Genomic DNA, 18,642 nt, shown 5'->3' on the forward strand with positions numbered 1-18,642 from the left:
TTAACTTAACTTAACTTAACTTAACTTAACTTAACTTAACTTAACTTAACTTAACTTAACTTAACTTAACTTAACTTAACATATGTGTGACAAATTAGCCACCATGTGTTTGCTCTGAGAACATGGAGGGATGATATGCTTCAGATTCTACCTGCTTCTTGAATCTTTTTACCTTCAGAGAAAATCACAAAGGCTTTTGTTTGTCTGGAAAACCAGGTCAGTTCAATAAAATGAGAATGTTTGGAACTGAAACTGAAAAACAATTGATTTTATATTTAAATAGGAAATGTTAAATCCATGCAGGTTAATATGATTTATCCTGAGTCTGCATCATCTCAAAATGTTAAGACCATTCATAAGTAAAAATCAAAAATAAGACTTTTTAAGACTTAAACTACCTCTAACGCTATTTGTATAGCACATTTCAACAGCAGGGCAATTCAAAGTGCTTCACATAAAACCGTTAAAAGTATCAAAACATAAGGCAAAAGAAAAGGACATTTAAAAACAATGAATGAATGAATTAATGTTAAGGACCCACTGATTCCCTGCCTGTAAGTTCTGGTAAACCTGACTCTGCTCTTTGTTCATTAGCAAGAAAACCAAAGTGTCTGAGCGGGCGAATCACAGGTGGCATTTTTAATTAAACGCTGTAAGTGTCTGGCACCGAATCCTTACATCCCGGCACGTGCTGACACATTTACTGTCAGCATCTGCGCAACCGAGCGCTCGTGTTCTAACTTTAACAAGTTGGCTTTGAGCTCGACCAGCTGTGACATTTGGTGGAACCTTAGGGACTGCAGACGCAGCATTCAGGCATTACGCAATCTCGGCTGAATAATTCAGTGTGCGCTATGCATATTACATTGTGCCCAAAGTTTCCCCTCGACTCTGCACTCCATCAGCTGTGCATCCTCATCTGCCAGTGAAAAGGCTCTGAGGCTAAAGTTTAGCTCCTCACTGTTCCCAACCTCCCACCTGCCTGTACCTGAGACACTGCGGCTAATGTAGCTGTGGGGAGGTTGGCAGAGATAGGCATATTGTTTTCGTATATTGCAGGTGCAATACGGTGGAATTTGAAAGGTGTTTGTGTATCTTTTACATGTTTTTTAAGTGCAAAATGGAGCGGTAGTGGTATAAGACAGAATTAGAAACAATATTTGGCAAATGAGTAGTACACAACAACTGTCTTAATACTGGTCAAAACCCCAGAGGAAGAAACGGCCAGAAGTATGTGTACACCCAAATCTTCTCCTTATAGATGACTGTCAAACATGTATTCTTGGGCATTAATCTGTTCCACTACTCTGACTGCAGGGTTTTGCTCCAATTCAACTAAGTCCAGTATCCTAAGAAGTTGTTAGACAATTATTCATAATTACATCCAGTGGCAAAGTAGATTGGAGAGTAAGATGCTGGGTATTGAAGACAGGTTGGTCGCTTAAAAACACCTTAACTTTGTGCACAGGTCCTTGTTATCTTAACAACAGCTTAAATTCAACACCATGTGCATGATTTTTTTTTTTTTTCTGTATGCATTTCTTTAGGTTTTCTGTATCAACAATTACACAACTCTTGTGTGGCCAAACCGGTCTGAAAAGTGTCAAATATCGTTATAATATAAGATATAATCTTAAATATCCAGTGTTTTACTCTGTGATTGGGACCCCCGATCCTCCTGAAAGAATTACATTTGATGAGTTGCAGCATTCAGCTGAACTGTGGTGTAACTCGGACCTCTTTCTCACTCAGTGACAGACACTCTTTATAGTTCTGGCCCGCTGTATTTATGCTATTTACCTAATTTATGAGCAGCTGTTTGTTTCCAGCTCAGTGTGACAGTCTCTGCTGTGTTCCTGTCCTCTGATCTCTGTGTCTCACTGTGGGCGGAGCTCAACCTCTGCTGCACCTACACAGTGCAGAGCAGACACAGGTGGGAGGGAGCGAGGGGAGATTGTCCACTCGTTAATCGATCGCGTCGATAGCTTCGTTCTGTTGGATAGGTTAAGACTTAAATAAATCAAATTACTGAAATGTTTTAACCTTCCATGAGGTACTCAGAAGCGGGTGCCGAGCTACTGGTAGCTTGCAAGAAATGGGTTGGATACCTTTGTCTTAAAACAGGAGAAGGACAGTCCCTAAACTGCTCCACAACTTTGCACACTATGGTCAAAAACATGAATCCACTGAATGTTGTAAGATTTTTTTTTATAATGTGCGAAACTCAGACTGTGATGATGAGCCTCTGGACAAAAAAGTGCTTAAAAGTCCTGTAAATGGACATAATCTCAAACACAAACAGTGAGTACTATCGAAGACGGTTCAAAGACACAATCTCACTGTAGGCACAAAATGATTATATGTACTGTGTCATTATCATTTCCTTCAATGATCAAAAAATAGGCATGTGATTAGAAAACGTGGCACGTAATTATCGGCTTCAGTACTGAGCGCTGTTATTCCTTACTGCCGCCTCTGCCTGCAGTCAGCCGGCATGATTAATCTCTTACTTCCTGACAGTTATGGCAGTTGTGTGGGCAGCAGACTCTAGAGCTGGACAGTTAAAACCCAAATAAATCTGCTGTTTTTCAAAGGAAAATTACAATGCGTCTCGTGGCTCGCTAAGCACAAACACCGGAAGGGCGACATCGTTACCCCGGTCTCATTTGTGTCTTCAAGCAGTCCTGTGTTGGGCTGTTTACCAATCGGATGAGAATAGATATTCACAGAAGAGAGAATTTCAAAGGATTCTTTTGTTCAGGATTTCATAATCTGGGTGAAGTAATGGGTTTTTCTTCAGCCACCTCAGGCCTTTCAATCACACCAGACACACCCCCAAACATACCTCTCTTTGAGGCCTAATATCAAATAAATTACAGAATAATTTTCAGAAGAACCATCAAGGCACTGATCAGAAGGAGAGAATTTAACTAATGCCACCATAATGACTCGTGGAAAACATTTATTGACTTTGTGTTCCATGATAGAAGTTAATGCTTTTTGAATGAGAGTCAATTGGAGCCAGAGGCTTTTTTTTTTTTTTTTTAGATGGTATTGCACATTAAGTCACTTTAAAGCTGCATTGGCTTAATTTTTCAGACCGAGACACTATCCACTTGTCGCTGTCATTTTTGTACGTGACAAATATGACAGGTTTTATTCTAAACCACTAATTTCCGTCTCCTACGTGATACCGAAAAACATTAGTAAACTGTTCTTACAAATGTCTGTCACATGGGGCCCATTGTTTCCTCTCCTTGAACTGCTCATTAAGGGATTGTTTACCCCTCATACAAGGACACCACCCTCCCTTTCATGGCTCACTGTTCTTTTCAGCAGCAGAACTGTCAAAGTATTAAAAGCGCAGGTTTTAAAGAAGAGATAATGTCGTCGGTCGTGATTAATAATCATCTAATGAAACACTGATAATGTTTAATTCAGTCCTCATTCTGGCAGGAACACAGTTTGGGCCACAAAATGACATCATGGGACAGAAACTAGCATCAAAGAGGATACAAGAAAGACTGCCTAGTCCTAAATAACAACCTTTACTTCATAAGAATTCATATTTTTTCTTTAGATAACACACACACACACACACACACACACACACGCGCGCGCGCACACACTCATATAAGCTGCAGTGATAGCGTGTACAGTGACCATTGCTTAAGTCCACGTAAGCTTGGTAAGAAAAAAAAAAGTGAGTCGTTTTATTATTCATCGGGTAACAGACGTAGGACATTACTTATACATTAGAGCCATAGCTTGTTCTCTTTCAGCTACGAACATTTCATTATTTAAGGAGACAAGTGCAGAGCAGAGCCGAGACCTATGGTAATGTTTTAAAGATCACTGCAATGAGTTCCTCTTCATCAGCTCAAAATATTAACCTCTACCTCATAGGTCGGCACTGATTTACAATTCAACAGCGCTGGACATGAAATGAAAGTTGTGTTGATAATTTAGAGAAACAAAAACTAAACTTTTTTTTTTTGGAGTGATTGTTGGTTTTCTGGTACTTTTTCTGTGGTATGTAAGTCTTTTCTTAACACCAGGCTAATTCTGGTAATTGCAGCCCATTACGCAACTGTTGGTTCTTCACAGCATGCCAAATTGACATGCTATATGTTAGCTTAGCTTAGCGATGAGTACTTAAACAACAAAGTAAACGTCTCCAGGGAAATGTGCTTCGTTAAAATATAAGAAGGTAACTCATTGGTTAGCAAATTTTGCCTATAAAATTGCACTAATTTGATCTTGCAGCTGGTTATTTGGGTGATCCTCTATTTAAATGCATGTGCATCGCCGGGAGAGACACACCTCGCAGACACTTGGACGATTGTCACACAGACTGCAACTCTAGCCTGCTGCGTCTCTTTGATAAATACATACATGTGTTTGGGGCAGAAAAATGTACTTCTGTAACTTAGACAAAGTTCTGCCCCCCTGCTGGGCATTGTTTACTTTGTTGTTCAGAGGTTTTAAAAAAACAAAACATTTCCCCAGTGGCTTTGGCCTGATCTACTGTGGCTTGGTTTGCACCTCATTTGCTCGCTGCTTTGGACTGAAGCGCATGCCACAGGAACCAATATAAATATAAAATTGGTCAAGTCCTAAACCAAAGTTTTGGACAAATTCTCAGTTTTAACTAGATGATGGCACCAAATGAAAAGACAAAAAGTCCTTTGGATTCATTATCTGGGAACAATGGAGGCATGTTCCAAATTTCATTAGCGTCCATCTGATAGCTGTTGAGATATTTCACTGCAAACCGGAGAGCCAGACTGATCCCCATCCAGCTGACACTGCCAAAAAGATTTTTTTTTTTTTTGGGTGAATTCCTGTAGAGAATCAGATTCGGAGGTTAACTTTTTTATTTTTTTTGTAGCAAACTGTATTGGTCCGCAGGAGATGTTCTTTTTATTTTTTTTAATTTTTATCGATACACTTCGTCATATATCTGACATTGAAAACCATACGTGGATAGCGTTGATCGTCACCAAACAAACCCTCCCTCGTAGGTTCATTGAGGAGTTTTTCTTTTGATACCGCTCACATCGCTGCTTGTGAAAACAGTGGTTCATGTGTGATTTTATTCTACTCACGGAGCCCAAAGTTTGTCTCTGCTTCTCACTCAACAATTGGTTTCTTTCTTGTCAAGAAATAAAAGGAAAAGCAGCTGCATTCACACATGTATTGTGCATTTGACAACTTGATACAGAATGGAAACAGTTTACACATCAATACGTTAGTCAGGGCACCTGGTTGGATTATTTATTATCTTCTTATTTATTTTCATCTTCTTATGTGTCTGCACATTGAGCATTATTATTGTTAATTAGCATCAGGCACTTCTTAGTTTCCTGTTCAGAAATTCTTTGACATGCGTGCACATTAGTAGTGTTTGTGCATCGCACAAAAGTATTATCGTTCCGTGACATTCGAGCTGGGCTTCGTTTCTCAGCGTTTGGCTCCGACACAAAACAAACAATGTAGTCACGTCCAACCAATCCAGCTCAGCACAAAAAGATGTTTTCCTGGCTGCGCCGCACAATGCCTGCTCTCATCAATAAACAACACGCTGTGTACCTACAAGATAAAAAAATAATAATAAAAAAAAACAAAAAAACGGCCCCTTTCCCTTTATGTTTGTCTCAATTTGAAATCTCACAATTAATCACTTTACATCACCGTTGCTCAAACTTTGGACCTTTTTGTCTGCCTGCTGCTGCTCCGTTATTTATTTTAGAGAACAAAGGAGCTGAAAAGATGTTGCTTTCAATGCTATATTGGCAGGTCTAAATACATTTAGGATGGCTGATTCACTGTTTTGGCTTCAAAGTTTTTCTCTGTGCATTTGTTTTTTGACAGCTTTAGGAATCCAGTTTTCATTCATAGAGGTGTTTTTTTCTTTCTTCTTTGTCTTTTTCTCAACCAAGACTCTGAAGTCATCTACAGGAACAGCGACGGTCACGTCATCAAGTTCAACATCCTCACCAATGAAACTGAGATCGTCCTGACAAACACAACATTTGTAAGTGTACAGTACCAGTCAAAAGATACATTATTATTCATTATATTAACCTGCTTCATGATGTTGTCACCTGGAATGGTTTTCGGTTAACAGGTGAGCGTTCTCAAAATGGTAAGTGGTTGGTACTTATGGAGCACCTTAGTGGTCTCAAGAGGCTTTGCAGTTTGCCTCTCATTCACTCACCAACAGTGGCAGAGCTGCCCTGCAAGGTGCTCGCCTTCCAGTAGGGAGCCACTTGGGGTTCAGTTTCTTCAGCATGCGGACATGACTGGACATTTTGCTAAAAGTTTCATTTTCCTGTAAATCACGTGGCTGTGGCCGTTTCATTTTCGCCCACCACAAAAAAAAGAAACATGTAGCTTTCCCGCCTCGACAGCGTGGATATCCCACGTTTTGCTGTACTGGACTGTTTCAGGGCAGGTGATGTACTGTATGTCATGAAGCTGGTAGAGAGGATGAAGAGCGTGGCGAAGCCGTTTTTATTATGTTGAACTTAAAGCATATTTTTCCCTTGTTTTACACTCTTTTTGCTGATTACATAAATACAGATTGTTGTATTCCTCTGTTTTTATCAACACCGTAAGAATTAGTAAAACTATAAATGTCTCCAAACTTTTGGCTTGAATAGTACAACTGGTAATAATGATGGTATTATATGTGTATTTATCCTTATTTGTCTTTCTTTGTCTCTAATTTCCTCTAGATTAATTTCAATGTGGCCAAATATTCTGTCTCCCCTGACCTGAAATATGTTCTCTTCGCATACGATGTGAAACAGGTAAGTTCCTTAAAATCACCTGTGCTGAGACTGTTGTTGCTGAAAGAGAAGACTTTGTTTTTTGTTTCCATTTCCATCATACCGAAACTCTTCAGTCTGCATCCTTCCTGCATATATATTGGATTGTTCAGATATTTATGCATAAAATGTAAACGGATGATTTTGGAGAGATCTGTGCTGTTGAATTTCAAAAAGTTTCACTGTTTAGCACTTGTGCATTGTTGTTATTGAGAATTCTGGTGTAAGCAGGCGGATACTCTTTTGTGTCGGTCAGATTGGAGACAGTCAAACATAATCTAAACCATATTTCTCTTCTGTGATAAAACTTTCGGTGTAATACCGAATGTGTGACCAGGGTATAATTATAGTCTGAAAAATGAGGCTGATGCAAAAGTGCTTTAAACTGCGATACCACCGAGTGCCACTAAAGGTTGGCTCCAAAAAGCCTCCGACTCCATAGACTCCCATTTGACTAGTCTCATAATATTCTCCACAAGTTATTTAGGTGTTGTTAGCTAAAGTCACTGATTCTTATTAGTTTTCTGGCGGTGCATCTGAAAATAATCCTGTTATTAATTGGAAAATAAGCCTCAAAAAGCTGTGTTTTTGGGGGCGTGTCTGTTTGATTGACAGGCCTGTGTGCAGTCAGGTTACAGCTATCGGTGGTCAGGCCGTAGTATTGCTAGGTTTCCAATCAGGTCGAGTCAGACCCACCCCTTCCTCCTCCCCAGCTCGTCCAAATATGGTCACTCCTGGCTCCAAACCGCTCCGAACTTGGATGATGGCGACGGCCAAAATCTGAACTCGAGGCTTCATTGTGACCATTCACGAACCAACGGGTGACGTCACTGTTGGTTGCCGCTTGGACGGCAAAGAAAACACCCTTTATTCAAACAGAAGATGTGATAGTATTCTGATGTGATTATCAGTTTTATTCAGCATTGTAAGGTTTCTTTTTGTTGATCAATGAACTAAATTCACTGCATTCCATTATGCTCTTATTTTGAAAATGCCGTGTTCTACTAAAATGTGACACCAACTGAAATCTAAGCTGATTTGAATTGTTTCTAAAAAAAAAAAAAAAGTCAATTTAGAAGAAGGAGGATTTGAGATATTAAATGTATCTTGTCTCAGCACTCTGCCGCACTCGGACGCCTAATACTGTTCTGAAAAGGACTTCTTAGGCAATTACAGTATGAGACTGACTCCTTTCCTGCTGTCAGTCAAACCCGCTGTTTTATTTAGCTGTAACAGCAGAACATCTCGGGGTTGTAGAGACAAAGCCATGCAGAAATAAACCGTCAGGGTTGAATAAACATTGACGCTGCAGTCCTCGGGGTTGCCTGATAAATTTTGACAAGAGCCAGGGTCAGAGGGTGATTGGAATTCCATTGTGGCCCCTGTGAGACTGGCAGGTCACATTCATTCACTAATAGAGCAGCGGGGCCAGCTCGGGCCGTAATTACCAGCTTTCCATCAGAAAAGAGTAGATGCAAAATGAGATATGTAAATTGGACTCTCCACTCCGGAAGGGATCAACTATGAGGATTAGTGACAAGGCGATTAATCAGAGCTCATTTGCATATTCTGCATGAAGGGTTAGACTTACAATTATTGAAACAATACAGCCGATGGCCAGAAGCCCGGCTTATTTTTAGCACAAGGTTATACTGAAAGGAGGATTTTAGTAGAAACTGTACTATTGGTCCTGTTGTATCAAATGTAATGAAAGTAACGTGTAAAATTGCTGTTAATTTACACCGACTTCCTCTGCTGTTTGTTAAATCCCTCGGCGACACCAGCTGACAAACTGAAATACTTTTCTTTTCACGAACAGCTTTTGTGGCAAGAATGTGTGAAGAGTCTAAATATAGTTATAAATATTCTCCTAATGAGCCTGCATGCTAGGATGGAAGCTTCAAACTGCAAGCGCACAATGAAACATAAAGCAAGAAAAAAACTGTCCACAGTCACAAATACAAAATGCCCTTTATTATTCATGTTAAATTTGTTAATATGGACGTTCACTGTTGGAAATCCAGTTTTTTCCGTTTCCTACACAAGCTGACTCCTTCTTTGACACACGACTTAATTGAGACTCGACGTCATCAAGACTGAACATGACATGAGTTTTAAAGGCAGTGCTGAGGAGACTTTATTTAGTGACCCATGAATATTAAAAAAGGTTGTGCTGTGCATTGAGCCTGATGAAAGATTGATAACATAAGAAGGACATACAGACCATCTTAATAAGTGAATACATGCTTGCGGTTGCAGCTGCTTGAATGAAAAGGAGAAATAAACTACAAATCAGATACAAAAATAAACTTCTCTTTAACCATAATATGAACGAACCTGTACTTGAATTATTAGCTGAATAGTTTAGTTTCCTGCATATCGACTGTTTTCCTCTGGCAGTCTGAATTTATTTGCTACTTATTATTAACTATGTTTTTTTGCACGTTTATTATGCTAATTATAAGAAATAACATATCTCTGTTGTTTTGATAACACCAACAACATGAGGAAATTGTATAATATAATTGCTCTCACAGTTTAAAGAACTTTATATTTTTCATTTAAAACAAATTTGCCTTTACCATAAAATGTATACTCATAGATTGCTTAAATCGTGCTTTTGCACAGAAGAAAAAACATTACTTAGCAAATTATATAATAAATTACAAGGAAACGAGCTGGAAATGACTGAAACTGTAAAGTAATGCATTGACTTCACTTGTCAAACAGTTTCATGCCTGAGACCTTTGTGGCACATTTCTTATTTACAGCAGTTTTTGCTTTATTATTGGCAGGCACCTTTAAACCAGAAAAGAGAAATTCAGTTTCTGGCGGATGTTTCATACCTGTAGCGTGACTGAAGTGGACACCTGTCGCCATCGCGGTTTGCTTCGTTTTAGTTTTGTCCAAGTCATTTTTGGATGACAGACCAAGCTTGGAAGTGTTGCATTAATAATCCAGGAGCAGTAATGTGTAGAAAAACTACAGTGTTTCAAACAGACTTGACCTCATAGCCTCGCAGCGTTTTACACATCTTAAAATGTTGCTTTCACTTCAGTGGCTCATAGAGAGACCTTGATTCACCATATAAAACCAAACTTTTTCTGAACTCTTTGATATTTAACCTCTATTATTGTCATCTATATGTCTTAAAGGAATTAAATGTGACATCATGTGCTTTAGACCTGACACTCGATTTGCACCATGAATGCACTGTTCTCTATTCTTCATTTGTAAATGTATGCAACTTTTTTGTTTTGCATCTAGTTGCAAAAAATAATATAAAATGAATCAACCTTGAGCTTGACACGTTTGTGATGAAGAGCAATACCAGCAGTTTTTCTAGGAAAAATAAATTGCTTTCCTAATAGGTTCATTGCTGGTGCACTGAATGAAATATAACAGTCATCACGCCTTGTGGACAATTTTAGCACCTTCGAGATGTGGCAGTGTGATTCTTGTTATTTTTTTTCCACTTGTAATCATTTGTTTTGGTTCAGATGTTACAATTTGTTTCGTTATATTTTCAACAATTATTGAAGAAAGTGTAATGTTCTGGATTTTAATCACAAAATTGTTCGTTGTCAGCAGCAACGACATCACGGCTTTGAACGGCTCTCATTAAAATTTTTACAAAAGCAGGAGCTGAATGGTTTCGGTGCTCAGCCGGAGCCTCAGTATACGTATGACATTACAGTACAATGAGGGTGACGCTTGACTGTGGATGGGCAGAAACAGAGTACTGGAAGAGCTGCAGTCGTTGTGCCTGTCCAACATAAAGAGGCTTTGGCAGGCTCAGCTGATGGAGGCAGAGAATCATCTGGAAGGCAGGTGGCTCGATCAGGCTCAATCAGGCTCCGGGGCCTCAGGCGGTGGGAACGACGCACAACAGTCGGGAGGAGACAAAGACAGAAAGCAGATCATCACCTCATTTGTGGCGGTGGCTTGTGATCATCATCCGTTCGGGTCTATCACATCATATCAGCTGCCATCGTTATCACAGCCTCTGTCGTTTTCAAAGGCACGCGGGGCAGGTGAATGAAAGAGAAGGCAGCCATTATTTGAGCTTTTCAGTAACAGTCCCAGATCAGTGCAGTTCAAATCAACACATAAAACGTACATACATTTTTTTTTTTTAATTATTAAAGGGAAATACTTTATTGAAGCAATATTACACAAGAGACACAGTGATGCTCATCGTCGTGCCAATTAATGACGTTAAAGCGCACCCTCTTGCGTAATATTGTGATTATACAACAAGTTACCAACTAATTAAAATACATAATCAAAATGTGTTCATATTGTGGGCCAATTCACTCTCTCTGTTTGTGTGATCTCCATTTCCACGACAATACACAGGAATACACAGACCTTCAGCTGTAAAACAATCAGTAGACTATGTACTGTATGCAACGTTTACTACAACCCTTAGCAACGACCTAACAACAGAGACGATTTCTAGCCCGTTTGAATACTTCCTGGAGATGGTGGGATTTCTCCAACTGAATAAATACAGCACATAGAAACACCAAACTGCTTTGCTCACTCAGTCTTGTCGTAACTAAGATATCTGCTGAAAAGAAAGTCCCGGGACACGTGTATTTTTAGAATAGGAGCACCGCGTGACCCGCTCACACCGGACTGCGGTCGAGCCAGCCGTCGCTACGGTTTTTAAGTATGCGTCTTATCTATGGAGCGATACAAAAGGGACAAGAAAACACCCGATTTCGCCAAATGGTTCACATTCAATACGCCTGTGACAAATTAAAACATTTGATTGCGTATTATATGAAATGAAATTCCAATCGTATGTTTGCCATTGAGAAGGCGGGGAGATATTTCCCATCGATGAACACGGTGAGCTGTCACGCTGATAGAAAACGTTTTCACGGCGGTCACAAAACTCTTTGCTCTTCGGCTCGCTGCACAACGGAGGCGCACACTTGTATAATGGGACGGTTTAGCAGCAATTTAACAGCACCATACTGTCAATCATATTCATTAAAGAAAGTTGATTTCATACAACAAAAAAAAAAAACAACACAATGCATGCAGATGGGTGATATTTTTTTTTTTTTTTAGTGATGAGCACGATGTACTGTTGACCAATCAGATTCCTCGGTCGGAACTACTTGTACTTGTATTTTTTTTTAGGTTTAATCTTTTCAGCAAAGTCTGTAGATTTGCAGACTCTTGTAAAACGTGCAGAAAGGGTTCAGGAAAGTCATCCAGAAAGGCCTCGCACACCTTCGTGAGTGCCTACGCTGGGACTATGAGACCCGGCCACTGATTCAAAACAAACAGCCGTGTGTTTGCTCACGGTAATGAAGGGACACGTGGCTCATTAATGGTGTCTAACAGTTGGACAACAATGCAGCTCGACGGCGCAGAGGAATGAGACAGATCAGGCTTTTGATACGTGTTAGTCGGATCAGTTCGGTGTCGGTTTTAGTCTCGTAATGGAATTTATTAGCATTAATCCATATTATTTAACCGCCTATAAATTTCAGTGTGGTTGTGTGTCAGTTGCAATCTGTCGCTTTACCCCAGTGCATAACATCATATTTACTACATGCGGTTTGGGACAGGGGCAGGTCTGAACAGCATCATGATGATTATTCTGGAAGGAGGATCTATATGCTGAAGGTGTTTTTATGTGGAAAAAAAGAAAGCTGAATGAAGGATTGTACCGCAAGATCAGTGTTTCTTTTTTTTTTCTTCTTCTTTTCAGTGGCTGCAGAAAATAGACTGGAGCTCTGCCAATAAAAAACTGTTTCGTGTCTGTCTTTAAAATGACCCCCTCTTCTGATTGGTCGACTCTTCTCCGAGTGACACACGTCCAGGCCAATCACAGGTTGGCTTAGGGTTTGTAGTTTACTAGCTGCGCGACAAAATGACCTCTCAGGGTTTTCTTCTACGTAAAAGGTTGGACAGTGGGCTGTGCTGAGGGCGGATATATGACATGAGCAACTTTTTTTATTTTATTTGAGTAGCGTTAGCCATTGGCACTATGATGACTCTGTTGCTCCTTGACAAGGCATTTCATGATGGTGAGATAAAAAAAAAAAAAAACATAAAGAGCAACTCAGTCAGTCAGTTTGTAAAACAACAGGGCAGTTTTAGTCCCTGGATGCATAAACAACAATGACAAATACAGGTTAAACCAGTAAAGGTCTGTAAAATGTGAAGGGTCTTTACAACAAGCTGTTATGACAGATTTTATTGCTATTTTTTTGTTTTTTCTTCTGAATAAATTGTCTAGTGACGGGTAAGTCAAAAAAGTAACATTAAGCTCTTTTTGCAGGATGTAGGCAATCAAATATTTAGTTGATTACAAATGAAGCAGTGGTACTGATGCTGCCCAGAGTTCAGTTCAATTTTACACTCATATGCACTTAAAAATAACCCATGCTGACTATTTTTGCCATTAGACTGTGATTTATCAGACTGATGAGTGTGTTTTTAATGTAGAAATCATTGACCTCAATGTGTCCTCAGACACAAGAACTGCTGTGTGTCTGTCTCCCGAATAATTTGTTCAGATACAACTAAAAACTCATAAATCTAGGTAATAGGAAACATAATGCTCCTCTGATTTTATTTTAATCAAAATAAGGGAAAGTTTAAAAAAAAAAAATACACCTGCAAAATAATCATTGTCAAAATATTTTGTATTTAATGTCGATCAGATTTGAGAACGATTGGTCAAATATTTGATTTGGAGCACAGGCAGAGGACATTTAAGTCTTTTAATATTTTGTAAAAAAAAATGCAATCTCAGTACGCAGGATATTGTGTCATATTACTGTGTACTATGTTATTACAGGTCGATATTTATCAATTCGTAAGAAACTGTTCATCTTTAACAGCTCATAATTATTCAAATACAACGAATTCCTCTAACATTAACATTGACATCTAACATTAACAAGAACAAAATGCCTTCGTCTCCTGGTTTATTACAGCACAACCAGTCTAATTCCCTTTCTCTGTTTTCACTTAAAATACATAAATACAATTGTATTTGTGTTTTATTGATCATATTGTGCTTGTAAACACACAGGAGAAGAATCTGCTAAACGTTTTAACATATCATTGCGAATCCTTTTCGTGCTAGAATCGGTTCACACTTCACAGTAACTGGCTGTCAACATGCGAGATCATGTAAAAAAAAAGAGATTGTACAGCATCAAAATCCTGAGTGTTTTTAAATGAGCAGGCTGAAGTCAGTTTTGTACTATTACCAATTGTTCTCCATTATTTATTTTTTAATGTTTTATTCAACTCATTCTTTAAATGGCTATAAGGTGGTCTTTGCTTTGATGTACGCAGCAGACGGTGAAGTCTCTGCTCGCTGTTAATCACAACCTGTTATGAAAGATGAAAGGAATAACAAAGGAGCCTGGATCTGCTGTGAAACACGTAAACCAGTCTCCTGCTAATCACACGCTTTGATCCCATGCTGGCTTTGATGTGATGAGCGTACTACGTAGCAATAAGTGCTTCTATATAGTCTTTGAACTTGCAGCTCATATAAGCTACGCTGGTTTTATGTCTTTTATATGGATCTTTTTCCTGATGGGAGTGGAGGCGTGTCCTGTTACGGATTGGATGAAGCCTCACCTCAGATTACATACTGTTATCTGACTACACGTATCAGGGAGTGATTAAGCTCGATAAAAAAAAACTCATAATCTCTGGGATTCTGGTTTGTTGCTGCTGACAAGAGGCTTGCGTTGTTATTTTAGACTTGGAGATGTGTTGCAATGCTGAAGATCTTTGCAGCCTTGTAACATTTTCACCCTTTGTTTTGTTTTGTAAATTCTTTGTGGACTTGTCATTTCAGTCGTATACAACTGGATTTAAATCTAGCGGGAGACATTTGTCACTTTATTTCCTGGCTAACTGTGCATAGATTATGTTTCATTCCCCCTGAAGGGGAAGGAACAAACAGAGAAAACAACAGATAATTAGCTTTAAGCTATAAAGGCACAGATATGCGTGGGTTTGGACCTGACAAATATTTCCCTGATTCTGACTGACAGCCTCCACTGTTTGCATGTCAAGGCATAACAGGATTGAAGGCTTGCATTTGTTTTGTGTTTTCTTTCCAGCTACCAATACAAGACTGATGCTTGTTTTCTGGTTGTCAGCGAAGAACTTGAAGCGCCCCCCCCCCCCCCCCCCCCCCTCCCCAAATTTGGCCTTAAAATTTGTGCCGAATAATGCAGATGGAGTTTTCTTGGAAACAGTTTGCCATTCTTTCCATTTTCATAGGAGATGAGTTCATATTCCAGTGTCCACCTCGAGGGACAATTGCTGATAAAAGAACAAATGAGTTAAGTGGTGAAAGCGAGCGGGGAGTCACAGATGTAATGCTGAAAACAAAAGAGAGAAGATGAGACGGAAAGTATCTCTTCTGTCTCAGCTGAGCCGACCTAGTATTTTAGAGGGGAGGGGGGGGCACAAACTAAAAAAACAAATATCCTCCTCATGCATCATTTTATGGTGGGAAACAGCACCTGCGTCCCCAAACAACATATCTGAATTCTGTTTGTCTGTAACTAAATTTAAAATGAGGTTGCTGCTACGCTGAATGATGATAACAGCTATTATATATCAACATTTCTCCAATTATGCCAACAAAATACTGTATAAAACTACACCCCTGTGATTATTTTGTTAAAGTGTCACACCTGCTTTCGACTACTACTACTACTACGTCCTTAACAGCCTCTTGGACATTTTTATTGTACGTCGACCGTAAAGGACAAGCAGAATATTCAGAGGTGTAATAAACAAAGGACGTATAGGGAGAGCAGCAAACGTAAAGTCAACACAGCCGAGGAAATGGAAATCATACAGAAAAAAACAAACACTGAGCTACGTAGGCTTACAGCAGAAGACGCTGTGTGATGATAGGAATTTATCTGCCAGACATCATTCATACCTCCTGTCCGTCCCTTTGATATCTCTGGTTGTATGCGATGCTGCAAATCAATGAGCCGGACTGTCTCGTTTGAAGATAGGTTTTTTAGCAGACTTTGATTCATTGAGATGGAGTAGCATGACTTCTTTTCACTTTTAAAACAATCTATGATTACTGTCAATTTTGCGTTACATAATTGAAAAATAAAACCTCAGAAGTTTCCGGTGGCCGTGTTGTAATTACATTATGTTATACACTATGACAGGAAGTTTGATCCTTTTCTCAAACCCTAGAGTCATGACACCGTGAGTCCTCCGATTAAATGATACAGTATCTGTGACTGACTGCAGCTAAATATCTCTGAATGTAACTTTCAGTTGGTTGTCCACTTCGACAATATTGGCAAGTCATCAGAAAATATTTTCTTGGGCAAAATGTTGGAACTTTTTCAACTTTCAAAGTTCACGGTAATTCAGTTTCCCTGCATTACTTGGTCTGCCTCTCATACTACATGCCGAATACAAGTCACACTAAAGTACAATTGTCCGTTAGCTGCATCATGAGTCAGAGTAGCAACGTCCTGGGTTGTTATTCACTGGGATTGGTAGCCGTAGCAACCTTTACACATCAGCAGAAAGTCATTTGATAGAATATTAATGCCAAAAATGTCCCTTGAATTAGCTTAGCAGTTAGTAAATCTAGTTTGTAACAACTTTTGGTTTGTTTAAGTAGCTTTGCCTATTGCTTTGCAGATCACATGAACATTGCTAAAACTTGATCCAACAGGGCACAAATGATCAACAGTGACAGAGTTAGGCAGCCTGAAAAGGAAACCCCGGTTCAGTCAGTTTAGTTAGCACTTTTTTTGAATGTAAAAATAAAACAGAGTCCACCTGTGTAGTTTGTAAACTAGGAAACAGGTCTCTGAAATGTGAAGGATGTTTGCAGCAAGCGGTTTGGGGACTGATTTAACTGCTTACCTGTGTTGTTTCTTCCACATAAATTAGGCTTGCAGAGTCTTTGTCTCATCGTCTGAATGTTTGTACTTTGTTCCCCTTCGGGCCTTTTATTTTTAAAGATGTCACCACGTTCAACTCTCAGGAGCTACTTTACCCACTGTTATCGTAAGCAAGAAACACCAGAGCTTCAAGAGCAAAGACCACGTTGTGATTAACTGTAGTGTTGCTTTAAGGTTGCTGTAGCCAATTAGTACAAGACTTTTCACGTTCAAGTGGGCAAACAGTCGGTGAGATTTCCTGTTTAATTACAATTAGAGAGCAAGCTTAGGAGGGTTGTTTTTTTTTTTTTTAGCTAGTCCATGGAGGTTTTTTTTTTTGTTGAAGTTTTGCCCAAATCAAAGCAGAGTGCTGCATTTCCAGCCTTTTGAAGTTTCAGTCTCGGACTATAACCCGGACTATAACCATGTGCCGATGATGTGTTTTTGTGCAAAGTCTTTAAAAAAAAAAAAAAAAAGCCCTTGTTACAATAGGAAGCTATAGTGCAGAAACGCTAACATGATGTTTCAAGGCCCAAAGCTTTACACCTGCAAGTGTACCATGAAGTAACGTCACTGCGGCAACCAGAACGCTGCACAGTGTGAGCTGCACAAATCCTATAGTGTAAAGCCTTTTATTTGTTGGTGGCCATTTGGCCGTCGTGTTTTCCACTGTACGGATCCGTCCGGGGAGTTCTTCCCACTAAAGATATTGATTTTACTTATAAGTGGGCTGATGTCAAACAGGGTTGGGCGAGACTCCCTTACACTTCCTCTGTGGTGACATTCCCAAGACGCACTGCCAGTGTCTGTGTGGTATTTCTCTTTTTTCTTCTTCTTGTGTTACACAGATGATGTTGTAGCTCTATGTCATACGACAACAACCTCTTGAGATATTGTAGAGCTCTTGTCTCGGCGGCCGAAGTGAAGCAGAACTCAGAGTTTGTGCTATAAAATACCGTACGTCAGACGGGATCGATCCGCTGATGGCAATTTATTATTTGTTAAATGATGTCATGTTTTTGTTTACTTGAGCTCTAGGCTCTGAAGTGTATCCAAAAGTCACATCCCATAACGGAATAATTATTGCTACCATCTTCTTTCTTCCTGTCTGTAGTGACAGCGAAGCAGTGACTGGCAAGATATAACAAATGGAAGTTTTGACTAACGGAGACTGCTGAAGTCTTATATTAGATTTGACTGAAATGAGGAAAACATTTTTTTTTTTCCTGTGGATGCTATTTTCTTTTTCTTTTCCTTTTTCAGAACTTTTATTATTTCCCATATGTCCAAGAAATGTCACCAACTTGACAGACAGAGGTCAGTCAAATGGCCACAGATATGAAAAAGGACCTTTATCATAAATCTTTCTGGTTGAACAAATACACTTTATTCTTTGTTCTTTTTTAAAGATTAGATTTTGGACATGTTTTGCCTTTACGAGTTGCGACAGTGGAGACACAGATGCTTTAACGTTTTTTTTGTCCATCCCTCTTCTTATAACCTAAATTAGCAGTGTAGAAAGCATTCAAGTAGTGGGCAGATTTTTAGCTGGCACTCTTACTGTCATCCTTACTGGGTGAAATGACTACAATCACTGACTTAGGTCACCTCTAGCTACCATTTGGCTAACGTGTCCGTCGCAAGCCACATGCGTCCTTTTCTGAAGATCATTTTAGAGGGAGAGGAAACATTGCTACATGTAGGAATTTGTAGGTAAACAAGACCATATGATCTAGCTTTTTTGTTGTTGTTGTTATTACTTTTACAAGCATTTGCTTTATTATTTAAAATTTTGGCCTTATTTAATGTTCATTTGACTTTGTATCATTGTACCTATGACAGAAAACAAGGATACGTATAATAGGTCCTATTAAAACTCATTC

At 39.3% G+C, this 18,642-nt stretch overlaps 1 protein-coding gene across 2 annotated transcripts in view; it reads left to right on the plus strand.

Moving 5' to 3' along the window:
- The window catches only part of LOC138621013 (inactive dipeptidyl peptidase 10-like), a 198,411-nt gene that overhangs the window by 144,803 nt on the left and 34,966 nt on the right, over window positions 1-18,642 (plus strand). For both annotated transcript variants that reach the window (XM_069698730.1, XM_069698731.1), the window contains exons 4-5: window positions 5,943-6,037; window positions 6,741-6,815. In XM_069698730.1, coding sequence (XP_069554831.1) covers window positions 5,943-6,037; window positions 6,741-6,815 — 170 coding nt within the window. The remainder of the gene's footprint in view (window positions 1-5,942; window positions 6,038-6,740; window positions 6,816-18,642) is intronic.

The sequence above is a fragment of the Brachyistius frenatus genome, unplaced genomic scaffold (assembly GCF_029030835.1).
Source record: "Brachyistius frenatus isolate BFR_SWC_R1_liver_20210118 unplaced genomic scaffold, ASM2903083v1 Contig_28, whole genome shotgun sequence".
NCBI classification, from domain to species: domain Eukaryota; kingdom Metazoa; phylum Chordata; class Actinopteri; family Embiotocidae; genus Brachyistius; species Brachyistius frenatus.